Here is a 15,570-nt window from a genome sequence, read left to right on the forward strand (position 1 = left end):
CTGCTGATGTACAAGTTTTTCATTCAGGGAAGGAGCACAGGGTTTGTTTTGAGACATGTATAACGTTGAGGTAAAAGAAATCTAACCTAACAAACCAAATTTAGGGAACTGCTCATACTGAAATGGGTATTTCCTGAAGATTTTAAGCCCATTTAGGTCATAGCGGTGGTATTTGTTAAGGGCTTACTATGCGCCAAGCACTGTACTAAGCCTTGGGGTAGACACAAGATAATGAGGTTGGACACAGTCCCTCTCCCACATGGGGCCCAGTCTCAGTAATATAGGACTCTATTGCCAAACTAAGCAAAATTATCCCAGAACCTTTGAGACCTTCGCTATAGCAGAGCTGCCAAGGAATAGCGATTCCTGTGTAAGCAGCATCCTGGGGACACCTTCCAGGATACATGAAGGGTGGGTAAAGAAAAATGTGAAGATAAACAATAAATTATGGTACTTATTAAACGCTTACTGTGCGCCAAGTACTGTTCTAAATTCTATGGAAGATACAAGATAATCAGGTTGGACACGGGCCCTGTCTCCCACGTGGGGCTTGCACACTTAATCTCCATTTTACTGAGGCACAGAGAATTTAAGTGACTTGTCAGGGTCACACAGCAGACATGTGGTGGAGCCAGGATTAAAACCCAGGTCCTTCTGACTCAAAGATCTGTGCTCTATCCACTAACCCATGCTGCTTCTCTAAAATGTTCTCTAAAAATGGTTCCCCATCCATAACTGGGGGATCTCATGTGACCACCAAGTTTCACAAGCCAAATTTTTGTTTCAGAAGAGACAAAGTTCCATACTTGGCTTTTTGATGACCTCAGTTGTATGAAATAAACTGTCCTTTGTCATAGGGAGTGGTAAAAGATACAGTAGCATCTGAGAGTGCTGAAATTGATTGTGGGCACCCATTTTGCCCTCAGCACCACGGTGTTGCCTGTAGCCCACTGGAGCCTGAGAGAAAATGGAGTATTATGAGTCTCTTGGATAAGTTCTACATAATAAATATGGTATATTAAATATTCAGGAGACAGTTCCTTCCTTCCATGCCCTCTTCCCTTAAACTTCTCTGCCATGTGAGAACCTTGAGCAGCAAGCCACCTGAAATTAAATCAATCAATATCATTTGTTGAGCACTTAGTGTGTGCGGAGCATTGTACTAAGTGCTGGGATGGAGAAGCCAAAAAGAAGGATATCCCCCTGGGCAGCAGCCAGTATTCATAGTGAACTGTAGGCTACATCCTGTAAATTAGTGATGTGTGTCTGGTGTTCGCTTTTTTCATGTTTTAAAAAAGCTCAGCAGATAATTGACTGCAGGTGACTTTTCAGCCTATGTTGCTGCTTTTTCTCAAGCAGGAATGATCAATTGTTAATTTGTTCAATTATTGACCCTGCAAATAATGCCTAACCAACTTGAATAAATTGCTTCTCAGGCTCTCCAACTAGATCATTTTCAGCCTTCAAACGTATTAATTGTGGTGCACTCTAGACACAATTGTTCCGCTGTGCTTTAGCAAAGAGATTCTGTAACAGGAGAAATTCACATATTTGAATAGAAATATGAATGGTTGAATCCAAACATTTGGGTCATATGTGCATTTTTTTGCCTACTTTGATAAATGACCTGTCCCCTCTGAGAACTGCCTAGTGGATAGAGCATGAGCCTGGGAGCAGAAGGACCTGTGTTCTACTCCTGACTGTGCAGCTTGTCCATTGTGTAACCTTGAGCAAGTCACCTAACTTCTGTGCCTCAGTTACCTCAGCTGTAAAATGGGGATTAAGACTGTGAGCCCTATGTGGGACAGAGACTGTGTCCAACCAGATTTGCTTGTATCCAACCCAATGCTTAGTACATTCATTCATTCAGTCAGTCGTATTTATTGAGCGCTTACTGTGTGCAGAGCACTGTACTAAGCACTTGGGAAGTGCAAGTTGGCAATATATAGAGACGGTCCTTACCCAACAACGGGCTTACAGTCTAGATGACAAAACAAAACATGTGGACAGGTGTCAAGTCATCAGAATAAGTAGAAGTAAAGCTAGTTGCACATCATTAACAAAATAGTACAGTGCCTGGCATATAGTAAGTGCGTAACAAATGCCACAGTTATTATTATTGCTCTTATTCTTATTATTAGAGATTTTTGCCGGAAACTCATGGAGTCTAGCAACAATAATAATAGTATTGTTAAACGTTTACTGTGTGTCAAGCACTGTTCTAAACACTGGGGTAGATACAAATTAATCAGGTCAGACACAGTCCCTGCCCCACTCAAGGCTGTCAGCCTAAGCAGGAGGTAGAAGAGGTATTGAATCCCCATTTTAAAGATGAAAAAACTGAGACCCAGAGATGTTAAGTGACTTGCTCCAGGTCACGCAGCAGCCATGTAGCAGAACCGGAATTAGAACTCGGGTCCTCTGATTCCCAGGCCCCGTGCTTTTTCCATTAGGCCATACTGCTCCTCTCTACCTTCTATCCTTTGATGCTCCTCCTCCTAAAACAATTCCTTAATTTCTAGTACTTCTATTGCAATCCCTTCATGTCTTTAACCCTTCTCAATTAAAGAAAGCCTATTGCCTTAGGGGATTTTCAAATCCACCCAAATCTTGCACTTAGTCCCCATGATTTCAATGGATTCCCACACCATCCTGATATATACCTTTGATGTACGTCTCCAGCTCTTCTTGTGTTATAAGCTGCAGCTATAGAGATGATCGTGTTTCTTTTTGTAAAGAAAGCATCATTTTCTTCATCGCTAGGATTAAGCACTGAGGAATATTTGTGACATTTCAAGATACAGAATGGGACCTGTGCTCCTCCTCTTCCCAGTGCCAGTTTTCCCTGCTATTCTTGTACTCTGATGTATTTTTAACAATTTAAGACTACCCATTTTCTCCTCATTGGCATCCTCTTTTAAAAAAATAATAGTAATAAGGCAGTGTTCCCAAATCTGATTTTGAGGCTGGGAATTTGGTCTCTTCAGAATTAACAGAGATGACAATGTTCCACATAGCCGGCTGTCCGTGACTGTCTTTCTGAAGCATTTCTTTATGTGTCTGAGATCCCTGAACTTTCCCCTGCTCTCTCTTTTTCTTCCCATTCTCTTTCTCCTACATGGTATCTCATCTCTCTCCCATCAGGATTATGAAAGTAAATTGCAGGCCTTGCAGAAGCAGGTTGAAACCCGTTCCCTGGCTGCTGAAACTACTGAGGAGGAGGAGGAGGAGGAAGAGGAAGGTGAGTAGGAGTCTACAAGCCTGTAGCTCTGTAATGCAGAGGCTACATTGGGGAGAGAGTCATAGTCCCAACAAGTAATTCGCAAAGGCTCTTCTACTGTGACTGCCACAGTGACCACCGCAACATTTTTGTGACTGAACTTTTGAAAAAAAATCAGACCAGAAATGATGAACAGTTTTAAGTTGAAAGTATTTAGGCAAATCAAAGCAAAATATCTGAAAAGCGAATTTTTAAAGAAGAGTATTCACTTGATTACTTTATTGGTAAGCGCATTCCATTGATAGGGTGGCCCCACTCCTGAACCTCTGCTCTGGAGGCTTTGCCTGCTCAGGGGGAAATGGAAGTGCTTCGGGGGATTAACCAGAGTTGAAAGGTTTGAGACTTTCAACAATCGGGTTCCTGGGACCGGCAGTAAAGAAGAGGTTCTCCCTTGCAATTCTCATTCACCTCAACCTTGCTCTAAATGGAATTTGCTTTAGAAAAGGGCATAATAGAAACTTCTTAGTCGGATGCGGTTTTAGGGGGGCAATAGTTTAGGGTAATAATCAGAACAGTGCTTTGCACATAGTAAGTGCTTAAGACATACCATCATTATTATTATTATAATGACCACATTCCATGAGAACACTTGTCCTGTAACTTGTTGGTTCCCAAGTGACCCTGGCAATCCGGACTACTACATCGCTTGATATTTTTGGCATAGATTTGGGGGCAAGGCAAGCATGTTCACACAGGCGCCATGTGAGCGCGGAATCTTTTTTTTTTCTATTCTGAGCTATATTGAAGACATGAGCACCCTTCCTGGGCTTCCTGGGTAGGGTTAGAAGAAATCACCAGGCTTCTGGAGTGCCTCAGAGCCATGAAGGTTGGGAAACTCTGCTGAAAGGTCAACTTTTACGTGACCAATTCATTTCTTCCTGGCTGCAGAATAGGTCCTAAGCAGAAGGGCCAACTCTGTGGAGGTCATGGGGGCAGTTAAATTCCCAGCTGTCTGAGCTGGACACCCAATTTCATCCGTCCCAGGTCTTTGACAAGACCTAAGAGTGTTCAGACAGGATTGGAGGGACCCAAGATGGAGACTTTCTGGGCTGTCAGCTACTTTTTTTTTTAATGGTATTTGTTAAGCGTTCACTATGTGCCAGGCAATGTATTAAGCGCTGGGGCAGATACAAGCTAATCAGGTTGGATACAGTCCAAATCCCAGGTGGGCCTCACAGTCTTAATCCCCATTTTACAGATGCGGTAACTGAGGCACACAGAAGTGGAGTGACTTGCCCAAAGTCACACAGCAGATAGGTAGCAGAGCCGGGATTAGAATCCAGATCCTTCCGACCCCCAGACCCATTCTCTATCCACTAAGTAACAGTGCTTCTTTGAAGCCTGCCTTTTTCCAGCATCACCCTCCCCACCTCTCCCATTAGAAAAAAAAAATCATATCCCATTTTTCCTCCCATACTCAAAATGACACAAACTGAAAGTTGGTAACTATGAACTACAGTGGCCCTGCCAATGATCGGTCCCTTAGTTTCTGTAGCTCTGACCCTTGTAGTAATGTAAAGGCCACTTCTGTCAGCTAAAACCACATTTTCGAAAAGCTCTAGTGGAAACTGCTCCTCAGTTTCTGTAAGCTAGATCCTCCTAAAATCAGCACCGTCACTGATCTCAAGGCCGGGCTATATGAGGAGGGAAATCCTAGGATTATGTAACTGGAAAGGACTTTGAGAGATTATCCGTTTATGCCCCTAAATCATCCAGACCAGATGGCTGCTTGTTCTTGCTTTAAAGATATTCAAAGATGAGGCCCCACAAATCCCTTTGGTAGCTTCTTCTAGTTGTAGTGTGATTTAATGGTTTCTTTCTTGTTATAGTAGTTCATTCTCTGACAGAAATTGAATCCCATAAGCAGTGATAATAATTGTGATATTTGTCAAGCACTTACTGTGTGCCAAGCACCTGTACTAAGTACTAGGGTGCATATAAGGTAATGAGGTCAGGCACACGCCCTGCTCCCTATGGGGATCACAGTCTGAGTAGGAGGGAGAACAGAAAATGAATCCCCATTTTACAGATGAGAGGACTGAAGCACAGAGAAGTTGTGACTTGTCTTCGGTCACCCAGCAGGCAACTGGCCGAGCTGGGATTAGAACCCAGCTCCTTTGCTTCCCTCACCTGTGCTCTTTCCACTAGGCCATACTGCTTCATGTGCTTAGTGTGACACATACAGCATTGTGTAATGGTATTGTAAAGTTTAGTGTTGAAGTCTTATCTTCTGTATTAGCCTACGTGTTTTGTTTCCATATTCAAACACAGTATTTTTGAAAAGTAAATCAGAGGTGGCTTGGCTCAATTATACTTTCTGCCTTGCTTGCTTTTGGGGGTTGTTTAAGTTTTGGATGAGCATTCTTTTCAGTTCATATGTAATTTTTCCATCAATTAATAGGATTTATTGAGTGCTCACTCAGCAGTTGGGACAGTTCAGTAGAGTGGGTAGACATGATCCCTGCCCACAAAGCCTCATTGTTTTAAGCAGACCTACTCATTTTTATTCATTCATTTATTCAGTTGTATTTATTGAACACTTACTGTGTACAGAGCACTGTACCAAGCAACTTGAAAAGAATGGAGAGTAGCTAGCGAACACTTTATATACCCTGGGACCGAGCTGAGGAAGTGAAATCGCTACTTAGTTTCGACCTTACCTTTGAATATCGTAACTCTAACCCTTCCAGTTCCCTGGACCCAACATGAGTTTGAGCTGGCACAGTGGGCTTTCCGGAAATGGAAATTTCACCAGTTCACCTCACTGCGGGACCTGCTGTGGGGGAATGCAGTTTACCTGAAGGAAGCCAACGCCATCAGTGTGGAGCTGAAGAAAAAGGTATGTGTGTGTTAGCTGGGAGGGAGGAGAGGAAGGGAAGGTTTCTTAGGGCTTCCTCAAGCCTACAAGTCCACCTGGCTTTTTCTAAGATTTAGAAGAAAGGCTGACCAACTTCTCCTTCCCCCTTACTTGGGTGGAGGCTTGCATTTGCTGTTGTGGCTGCAGGCCTATAATAATAATAATAATAATAATAATAATAATAATGGCATTTATTAAGTGCTTACTATGTGCAAAGCACTGTTCTAAGTGCTGGGGAATTTACAAGGTGACCAGGTTGTCCCACGTGGGGCTCACCGTCTTAATCCCCATTTTACAGAGGAGGTAACTGAGGCCCAGAGAAGTAAATGACTTGCCCAAAGTCACACAGCTGACAAGTGGCAGAGCCGGGATTTGAACCGATGACCTCTGACTTCAAAGCCCAGGCTCTTTCCACTGAGCCACGCTGCTTCCCAACTTCCCAAGCGCTTAGTACAGTGCTCTGCCCACAGTAAGCGCTCCATAAATACGACGGAATGAATGAATGAATGAAGCACTGTTCTAAGCGCTGGGGGGTTACAAGGTAGCCTATCCTTGCTAGTCTAAAAGTATCAGTCAATTATGGACCTTACTGAACGCTTTCTGGGGACAGTGCACTGTACTAAATACTTGGAAGAGTACAGTACAGCAGAGTCAGATACATTCCCTGACCACCAGGAATTTGTAGTCTAGAGGGGGAAGCAGGCATTAATATAATTACAGATATGTACATAAATAGTGTGGGGCTGAGGGTGGAGTGAATACCATGAGTAGAGGACTGTCTGGTGCCCCTGATTCAAGGCTCCATCATAATGCCTTGAAAGAGGAACCTCATCAACAATACATCTTGAAATCTAGAAAATCCCATTTCCTGTCCCAGACCAAGAGTTCTCTTTCCATGTGAGTCACCTTTTCATCCCTCGCTCTTTCTTTTTTAAAAAAAAATGGTATTTTTTAAGTGCTTACTATGATATGGGATTGGTTGAGAAGCAGCGTGGCTTAGTGGAAAGAGCCTGGGTTTGGGAGTCAGAAGTCCTGGGTTCTAATCGCAGCTCTGCCACTTCTCAGCTGTGTGACTTTGGGCAAGCCACTTGACTTCTCTGTGCCCCGGTTCCCTCATCTGTAAAAATGGGGACTTAGACTGTGAGCCCCCCGTGGGACAACCTGATCACCTTGTAACCTCCCCAGCATTTAGAACAGTGCTTGGCACATAGTAAGCGCTTAACAAATACCATTATTATCATTATTATTATTGCTATTATTACTATGTGCCAGGCACCGTACTAAACGCTGGGGTAGATACAGCTTGATCAGTCCATGTCCCACATGAGGCTCACAGTCTTAATCCCCATTTTACAGATGAGGTAACTGAGGCTCACGGAAGCTAAGTGACTTAACCAAAATCACACAGTAGACGTGTGGCGGAGCTGGGATTAGAACCCAGGTCCTTCTGAGTTCTAGGCCCGTGCTCTATCCACTGGGCCATGCTGCTTCTCACAAACTGTCAAAAAGTCAGTAGCAACGGTAATTATAAATTTGCATTTCTTGACCCCATTTTAGGTGCAGTTTCAGTTCGTCCTGCTCACTGATACACTGTACTCCCCCCTGCCCCCTGAGTTACTGCCCCCGGAGATAGAAAAAACCCAGGATGACAGGCCCTTTCCTCGGACAGTGGTGGCTGTGGAAGTTCAGGATCTGAAGAATGGAGCAACACATTACTGGTCCCTGGAGAAACTCAGGTATGTAAATGTTATCAAGAGATTGTGCTTTCTGAAAGTCATTAGCTTTATTCAGAGAACACACGCAGAGAGTGGTCCTTTGGGCTCGGAGAAGGTGCCACTGATGGGAGAATTCACCTTTGGGTGCTTGTGTGTCAAAAGAGGCCAATGTGGAACTCTCAGTTCTGACCACACAACACAGACTAGTCCCTTGGTTTTGTTTTAAGGAATGAGGTATCATACGGTCAGCAGGATAGGCGATCAAGTTGTTTTTCAGAAGCGGTAATGAGTTTCACTGAGTAATCCACCCTCCCTTGCCCAATTCCCTTGAAGCCAACAGTCCATATTAGGAGGTGGTTGGTTAAGAAATAGGTATAAATATGTAGCCATGGCATAGGACATTTCTGGGCACCCTATCAGCATCAGACCTTGCTGTTCTTGGGGAAAAAAAGAGCTTGGAAATGCTGTACGGTTTGAACTCTTACTACCTGTGTCATAGGGCCCTCCCTCTTCATCTAGCCATTTCTTCCATCACCAACCACAGTTCATCTTTGCAGTAATAAAAATAATAGTGGTATTTTTCAATCAGTGATATATTTATTGAATGTGTACTGTGTGAAAAGCACCGAACTAAGCACTTGGGAGAATACAGTAGAATTGAGTTGATAGACGTGATCCAGGGAGCTTGCCTCTAGACAGCAAACTTGTTGTGGGCAGGGAACGTGTCTGCTAATTCTGTTGTGTTGTACTCTCCCAAGTGCTTAGTACAGTGCTCTGCACATAAAAGTGCTCAGTAAATATGAATGATTAATTAAAGAAGTTTGAGGTCTGGTAGGGGAGACAGGCATTTAAATAAATTGGAGATGGGGGAGCAACAGAGTATAGGGCCGTGGACATAAATGCTGTGGGGGCTTGGAGTGAGGTTACTACTTGCTAGCCACTTTACTTAGCGCTCGGGTAGATATAAGATAATCAGGTCAGACAGTCTCTGTCCCACATGAGAATCGCAGTTTAAGGGAGAGAAAGAACAGGTATTAAATCCCCAGTTTACGCTAATGGAAACAAGGGATGGAAAGTTCAGTGACTTGCCCATGGTCACACAACAGACAAGTGATAGAACCAGTATTAAAACTGGATTGGGAGGCAGTGTGCCTAGTGGAAAGAACACAGGCCTGGGAATCAGAGGACCTGGGTTCTCATCCCAGCTCCATAACAATGATAATAATAATAATAGTAATAATATTTGTTAAATGCTTACTATGTGCCAGGCACTGGTCTAACCACTGGGGTGGATGCAAGCAAATCGGGTCGGGCACAATCCCTGTCCCACGTGGGGCTCACAGTCTCAATCCCCATTTTACAGATGAGATAACTGAGGCACAAAGAAGTGAAAGGACTTGTCCAAGGTCACATAGCAGACATGTGGTGGAGCAGGGATTAGAACCCATGGCCACCTGATTCCCAGGCCCATGCTTTTTCCATTACACCATGCTGCTTCTCATCTGCCTGCTGTTTGAACTTGGACAGGTCACTTAACTTGGCAGTGCCTGTTTCCTCATCATATAAATGAGTATAAAATACCTGTTTTCCCTCCCCTTTGAACTGTGAGCCCCATGTAGGATTGTCTTATATCTACCCCAGAACTTAATTCGTTGCTTGGTACAGAATAAGTGCATAACAAATACCACCATCATTATAATTATTATTATGCTCATTCCACTAGGCCATGTTTTTCCTGTGTTTTTCCATATGCCTGACTGCCCAGCCCATTCACTCACTGCTTAGAAAACTATCTTGAAAATGTACGTAGGCTACTCTCGGGACTTTGTATCTTCCCCCTTCTCTCATTGTTTCCAGCCCCATCTTTTGCCAACCCTTCCCTCCATGTCAGGTTCCTGAGGAAAGAGGTGAGAGAGAATTCAAGGAAAGCAACCTGCTTCTTTCCATCCCCGATCCTGGTTTGGAGGGGAAAATTCCTATTTTGAAACAAATGAGGATTCCTACATTGCTCTTCATCGCACCATGGACTGTCTTCTAGATTGTTGAGCCTGGGCATGAACAGGCCTCCATACTTAACCTTTAATCATTTTGAAGACTGTTGGTATTTGGAACTACAGGAACCATCTTTTTCTTTTGCTGTGCCGTTAACACAAGCTGTTTGATCAGTGCCCCAGCAGCAGACCTGCACTGGAAAAAGCTATGAAAGTTAAACTTTCAATGGCTACCTTGAGGCGGACATGAATGTAATGAGATATGTTTGCTGTGCAGGCAGAGGCTGGAGCTGATGCGGGAAATGTATGACCGGGCAGGGGAAATGGCCTCCAGTGCCCAGGAGGAAGGCGAGACTTCGTTGACCGGCAGTGATCCATTTTATGATCGGTTCCATTGGTTTAAGCTGGTCGGCAGGTAAGTGGTGAATGATCTTGCCCCTCCTGCTTCTTGCCCCTCCTGGGCCATTGCCTGGCTGGGTTCTACCCCTTGGGAGCTCCAGGGGAAGGACTGACTTGTAGTTGAATGTGTCATGGCTACCGTGAGTGTATAGCGGAAAGAAACTTACTTTGGGGAGCCTTACTGAGAGAAGCACAAAATCTTCTCCCTAAATTTTAGAGAGAAATAAGGAAGCATGCTACCGAGTTCTTTGAGCTTTTTATTTTAATGGGATTTGGCAAGTGCTTGCTATGTGCCGGGAGCTGAACGAAGCTGGGGTAGATGCAAGCCAATCAGGTTGGACACGGTACATGTCCCATGTAATAATAATAATTGTGGTATTTAAAGATTTAGTATGTGCTAGGCATTGCACTAAATGCTGGGGGGATAACAAGCAAATTGGGTTAGAGAAAGTCCCCATCCCTCATCGGGCTCACAGTCATAATCCCCGTTTTACAGATGAGGTAACTGGGGCACATAGAGGTGAAGTGACTTCCCCAAGATCACAGCAGACAAGTGGCGGAGCTAGGATTAGAGTCCGGGCCCGTGTTCCATCCTCGAGGCCACGCTGCTTCTCGAGCAGTGCTCTGGAGCATTTAGTTTCTTTGCCATTTGTATCTGATTTGCTTTCACCCCCCCACCGCCCTCAGAATTTGAGGAGTATTTTTCTAAAAAAAATAAATTAAAAAAAAAAATGGGGGAATGTTAAGTCCAAATCATACTCTGAAAAAAATGTTAAAGGGATTAAGGGAAGGGAAGAAGGGACTTGAAGATGTGACAGCCCCTCGGAGAGAAGCACTGTTTCCCACTCCCAGACCAAGAGTAATGACCAGGATGCTCTCCCCTGGCCAGAGTAAAGTCCATTCTCCCAAAATGTGCGTTTTAATGTGCATTTTAAGGGAAGTGGGGGACAGTCTTTTGATGACGTGTGACTGCCTAGCTATAAGGTAGTACCACGTCAGAAGAAATCGCGTGTGGGCACCGATGTGGCGTTGGGCTGCGGGAAACGTGACACGAACCTTAGCTTGGAATTCATCAGGCTTGTAACCCCCTCAGTATAGGAAAACCAACTGTACTTCATCAGCAATGCCCAGCTATCCATTTTGCATCAGGTCATGGAGTGATATGGAAATTGCAGAGAAATCTACAATCCTTTAGTTTTCTCCAAGCAGGACCTTTCTCCTTACACTGTCAGTGGGATTATGCCCGAGTCCAACTGGATTATGCAAAGTGTTCTTTACAGCTTTGGTAAATTGCCCTTCCCTTAGCCTGGCTTGTATTTCCTTTGCTTCCTCCACCTCACTCTAAGGACCTCTTTGGGTCTGAACCCACTCAGCCCTCTGTTGGCCCACCTCACCTGACCTGGGGTGGTTTAAAGCTTGTTTTATGCGTTTGCTTTTCAATTTGCTGTTTATCGCATTGATTTCCCTGGGTTTTCTGCTGGTCGCGCCCGTGGCTTTCTGCTAACCGACTCTTCCTCTTTCCCTGGCCGTGTTCATCGGTGCGCACTGTTCCCCGGTGTCTAGCTCCCCTATTTTCCACGGCTGTGTGAATGAGCGCCTTGCTGACCGCACGCCCTCCCCCACTTTTTCCACGGCCGATTCCGACGTCACCGAGCTGGCCGACGAGCAGCAGGACGAGATGGAGGACTTTGACGACGAGGCATTCGTGGATGACGCCGGCTCTGATGCAGGGACAGAGGAGGGATCGGATCTCTTCAGTGATGGGCACGACCCATTTTACGACCGATCCCCTTGGTTCATTTTAGTGGGAAGGTTGGTGAGGTTACGACCAGAGGGGCAAAAAGGGACCAGCTCTTACTGCAAAGGTTTCTCTCGGCCACATTACCAATTTGTGGATGCCCACTTCGAGAACTCGGGTGTTCTAGGCTGATTAAGTTCAGGTCAGAGATGGCAGTCGTAAGGCTTTTTTTAAAAAAAACGGTGTTCATTAAGTGCTTACTATGTGCCAGGCACTGTGCTAAACAGTGAGGTAGATACAAGTTAATCAGGTTGGACACAGTCCTTGTCCCACATGGGACTCACATTCTTAATCCCCGTTTTACAGATAGGTAACTGAGGCACAGAGAAGTGAAGCGATATGCCCAAGGTCACACAGCAGACAAGTCTTTGGTTAGAGAGATGGAAGGAGAGAGAGAAAGATGTGTTTTGTGTGTGTATGTGTGTGCGCGCACATGCATTTCCTTGTTCCTGGTAGACTTCCCAGTGCCACTTACCGGGCACTGAAGCTTTGCCTGCTTGCAAAAGAAACCACAGACTAGAGACTGTGGTTAATGGGAGGGCAAATTTCCTCAAATGTTTAGTCTAAATAATCTTTAAGAGGAAAAGACAATAATAATAACAATAATATAATAATAACAACTGCGATATCTGTTAAGCACATACTATGTGCCAGACACTGTACTAAACACTGGGAGAGATACAAGCAGATCAGGTTGGACACAGTCCCTGTCCCACATAGAGTTCACAGTCTTAATCCCCATTTTAATAACAATAGTAAAACAATGATAATTGATAATAATTGTGGTATTTGTTAAGTGACTGCTATGTCCCAGGCACTGTACTAAGCGCTGGGGTGGATATAAATTTGTCAGGTTGGACACAGTCCCTGTCCTGCATGGGGCTTACAGTCTGAATCCCCATTTCACAGATGAGGTCCCTGAGGCACAGAGAAGTGAAGCGACTTGCCCAAAGTCACACAACAGACAAGTGGCGGAGCAGGCATTAGAACCCAGGTCCGTGCCCTATCTACTAGGCCATGCAGTTTGAAAGAGGCCAGGCTGGCGAGGCGAAGAGTGGGGAAAAAGATTTCCAGTGCCTCGGCAGCATGGGAGAAGAGCATGGGCAAGAATGGGAGGAAGAGAATGCTAAGTGGAGAGGCGAGGGCATGTACAGGATTCAAACTGTAAGGAGAAGGAAGCGAATCAAATGTCAAAATGGAATTACTCTGACTATATAATAATGTTTTTCTAATCCTGGAAAGCCCTCATAGGTATTCTTTTCCCCATTAGTTATTAAAACGAATTCTTCATCTCTTTGGCTGAATTCGGTGTGGCACCAGTCGGGTGGGAGACCTCTCTCTCTTGGGAAAATTGTCCCTGTACTTTAGAGAACCTCCTAATACAGAGAATCTCATTGACAGAGACGTTGCTCTGGGTGTTTGTTCAGAGCTTTACGTTTCCATATCGCAGAGGTGGTGTGGGGCACCGTAAGATTGTTGACTGCTCCCAAGTTCTGCCTCCATTTCCCATTTGTAGGCTTTTCATGAACTTGCCTCCGATCCTTTTGCAGCCTTTTGCCTCCAACCTTTCAGGGCCAGAATTGTTTTTCTAACATTCACAAGTACATGGTCACCAGAAAACAAGTAGGTCAGAAACATTCCCAGGCATTCAGGGGATTAAACAGACCAAGTAGTTGCATTGGAGTCACGTTGTCTTTGGCTCCTAAAAGGACTCTTCGGTCACCCTCTCTGCAGGCGCAGACCGGAGGGCGTGAATCTGAACAGAGCACATAAGGCCCGAATTGAGAACCTAGAACCAAACAGGACCTTGGCTTCAGTTAAAGCTTGAGGAAAGCAAGAAGCCAAGAGAAGTCATTCAGCCCACTGAGGAGAGGGTGGAAATGTTTTCTGTCCAGTGCTTTCAGTCTTTTCATGGTATCCTAGAATTTGCTAGTGGAGAGCAGGCCTTTCGTCCACATAGCCTTGAATCTCTTCTTAGAAGTCTAATACTGTAGAAGGGCTGGGATGCCGGAGGGAAGAAGTCTCCAAAGGAATGAGAAGGCAGAGAACAGGAAGGGGAAAAGCGGCAGAAAAGAGAAGTGCAGACTTCCCGACAGAGAAAAGAGGCAACTGAAATTGTACCTACCCCACAAATATTTGCAAGGTTTCTTAGTGAAGAAATGCTGTAAGATGGAAAAATCACCTAAGAGGGACGAAGAAATGTCTTTAAGCTTTTAATCCTATTCTAGCTCTTGACAGTTCCTAAGAGAGTGCCGTGCACTCAGTGGGGACCCAGTAAAAACATTGGATCATGTCGGAAGGAAATCCCTTTTATGCTGCCGCTTAAATTTTAGTATTAAATGCTGACAGCAGGGCTGGGTGCTTTTGTTGTTAAGTGAACGGCAGGAGGACTCCTCCTAACAATTGCCTATGCAATAAAACTGGGACTAAAATTGTACTGGGAATGACCAGTTTGTGCAGGGGGGCATTTAGGATTTACCTCCATTGTGATTATACTTACAGGGCATGAGAATAATAATGATTGTGGTACTGATTAAGCACTTAGTATGTGCCAAGCACTGTACTAAGTGCTGGTGTAGATATTAGGTAATCAGGTCCCAGTGGGGCTCACAGTCTAAGTAGGAGAGAGAACAGGTATTGGTTCGTCACATTGCAAATGGGGAAATAGAGGCCCAGAGAAGTGAAGTGACTCACCCAAGATCACACAGCGGACAAATGGCACAGCAGGGATTAGAACCCTGATCATTCATTCAGTCGTATTTATTGAGCGCTTACTGTGTGCAGAGTACTGTACTAAGCGCTTAAAGAAAGCCCAGGCCCATGTTCTATGTACTAGGCCACAGGCAAAGCCAGCTGCTAATTTTTGTTTTCTCACCCACTCCAGGCCCGGGAACAAATGTTCCACAATTTCAGAGAAGCTAATTTGCTTCCTGAATGAAAGGAAATGAGAAGCGCACTTTGCTTCACATAGAAAATAGCAGAGCTTATTAGGAAGTTCATTCACGTCATTATTTGCGTCTGAATGAAAGTTCAGGGGCCAGGACGGATTTCCAGCCTGTCCCAGCATGACAGGATCCAGGCAGAAGCTGTTGATATTTGTTACCAACTGTCTCTATTTGTTACCAATTTGTACTTCCCAAGCGCTTAGTACAGTGCTCTGCACATAGTAAGCGCTCAGTAAATACGATCGATGATGATGATGATGATGATAGGATGCTGGCCACCCTGGTCCCATAGCAGATAACCTGTTGTTGTGCATAACTGAGAATATGTGGCGGGGAGAGGGGTCACCTTCAATTCCCATCCCTCATGCCTGGCGTTCTCAGTGGGGACAGGGAAGGGCCTCGCTAATAATAACAATACTATTATTAATGATGATACTAACGATAATTGTAGTATTTGTTACGTGCTTACTATGTCAAGCACTGTAATAATAATAGTAATGATGGTATTTGTTAAGCGCTTACTATGTGTTAAGCACTGTTCTAAGCTGTGGGGAAGATACAAGCCAATTCGTTTTCATTCATTCA

General features: G+C 44.6%; 1 protein-coding gene across 8 annotated transcripts in view; it reads left to right on the forward strand.

Annotated features, from left to right (window-relative positions):
• Positions 1 to 15,570, forward strand: part of KIF1B (kinesin family member 1B) — a 193,410-nt gene that overhangs the window by 126,622 nt on the left and 51,218 nt on the right. For 6 of the 8 annotated variants that reach the window (XM_038746530.1, XM_038746533.1, XM_038746534.1 and 3 more), the window contains 5 exons: positions 3,145 to 3,241; positions 5,971 to 6,119; positions 7,695 to 7,873; positions 10,121 to 10,258; positions 11,806 to 12,054. In XM_038746530.1, coding sequence (XP_038602458.1) covers positions 3,145 to 3,241; positions 5,971 to 6,119; positions 7,695 to 7,873; positions 10,121 to 10,258; positions 11,806 to 12,054 — 812 coding nt within the window. The remainder of the gene's footprint in view (positions 1 to 3,144; positions 3,242 to 5,970; positions 6,120 to 7,694; positions 7,874 to 10,120; positions 10,259 to 11,805; positions 12,055 to 15,570) is intronic. The other 2 variants (XM_038746537.1, XM_038746538.1) reach the window with 1 other exon arrangement.

Source organism: Tachyglossus aculeatus, chromosome 5, assembly GCF_015852505.1.
Source record: "Tachyglossus aculeatus isolate mTacAcu1 chromosome 5, mTacAcu1.pri, whole genome shotgun sequence".
NCBI classification, from domain to species: Eukaryota; Metazoa; Chordata; class Mammalia; order Monotremata; family Tachyglossidae; genus Tachyglossus; species Tachyglossus aculeatus.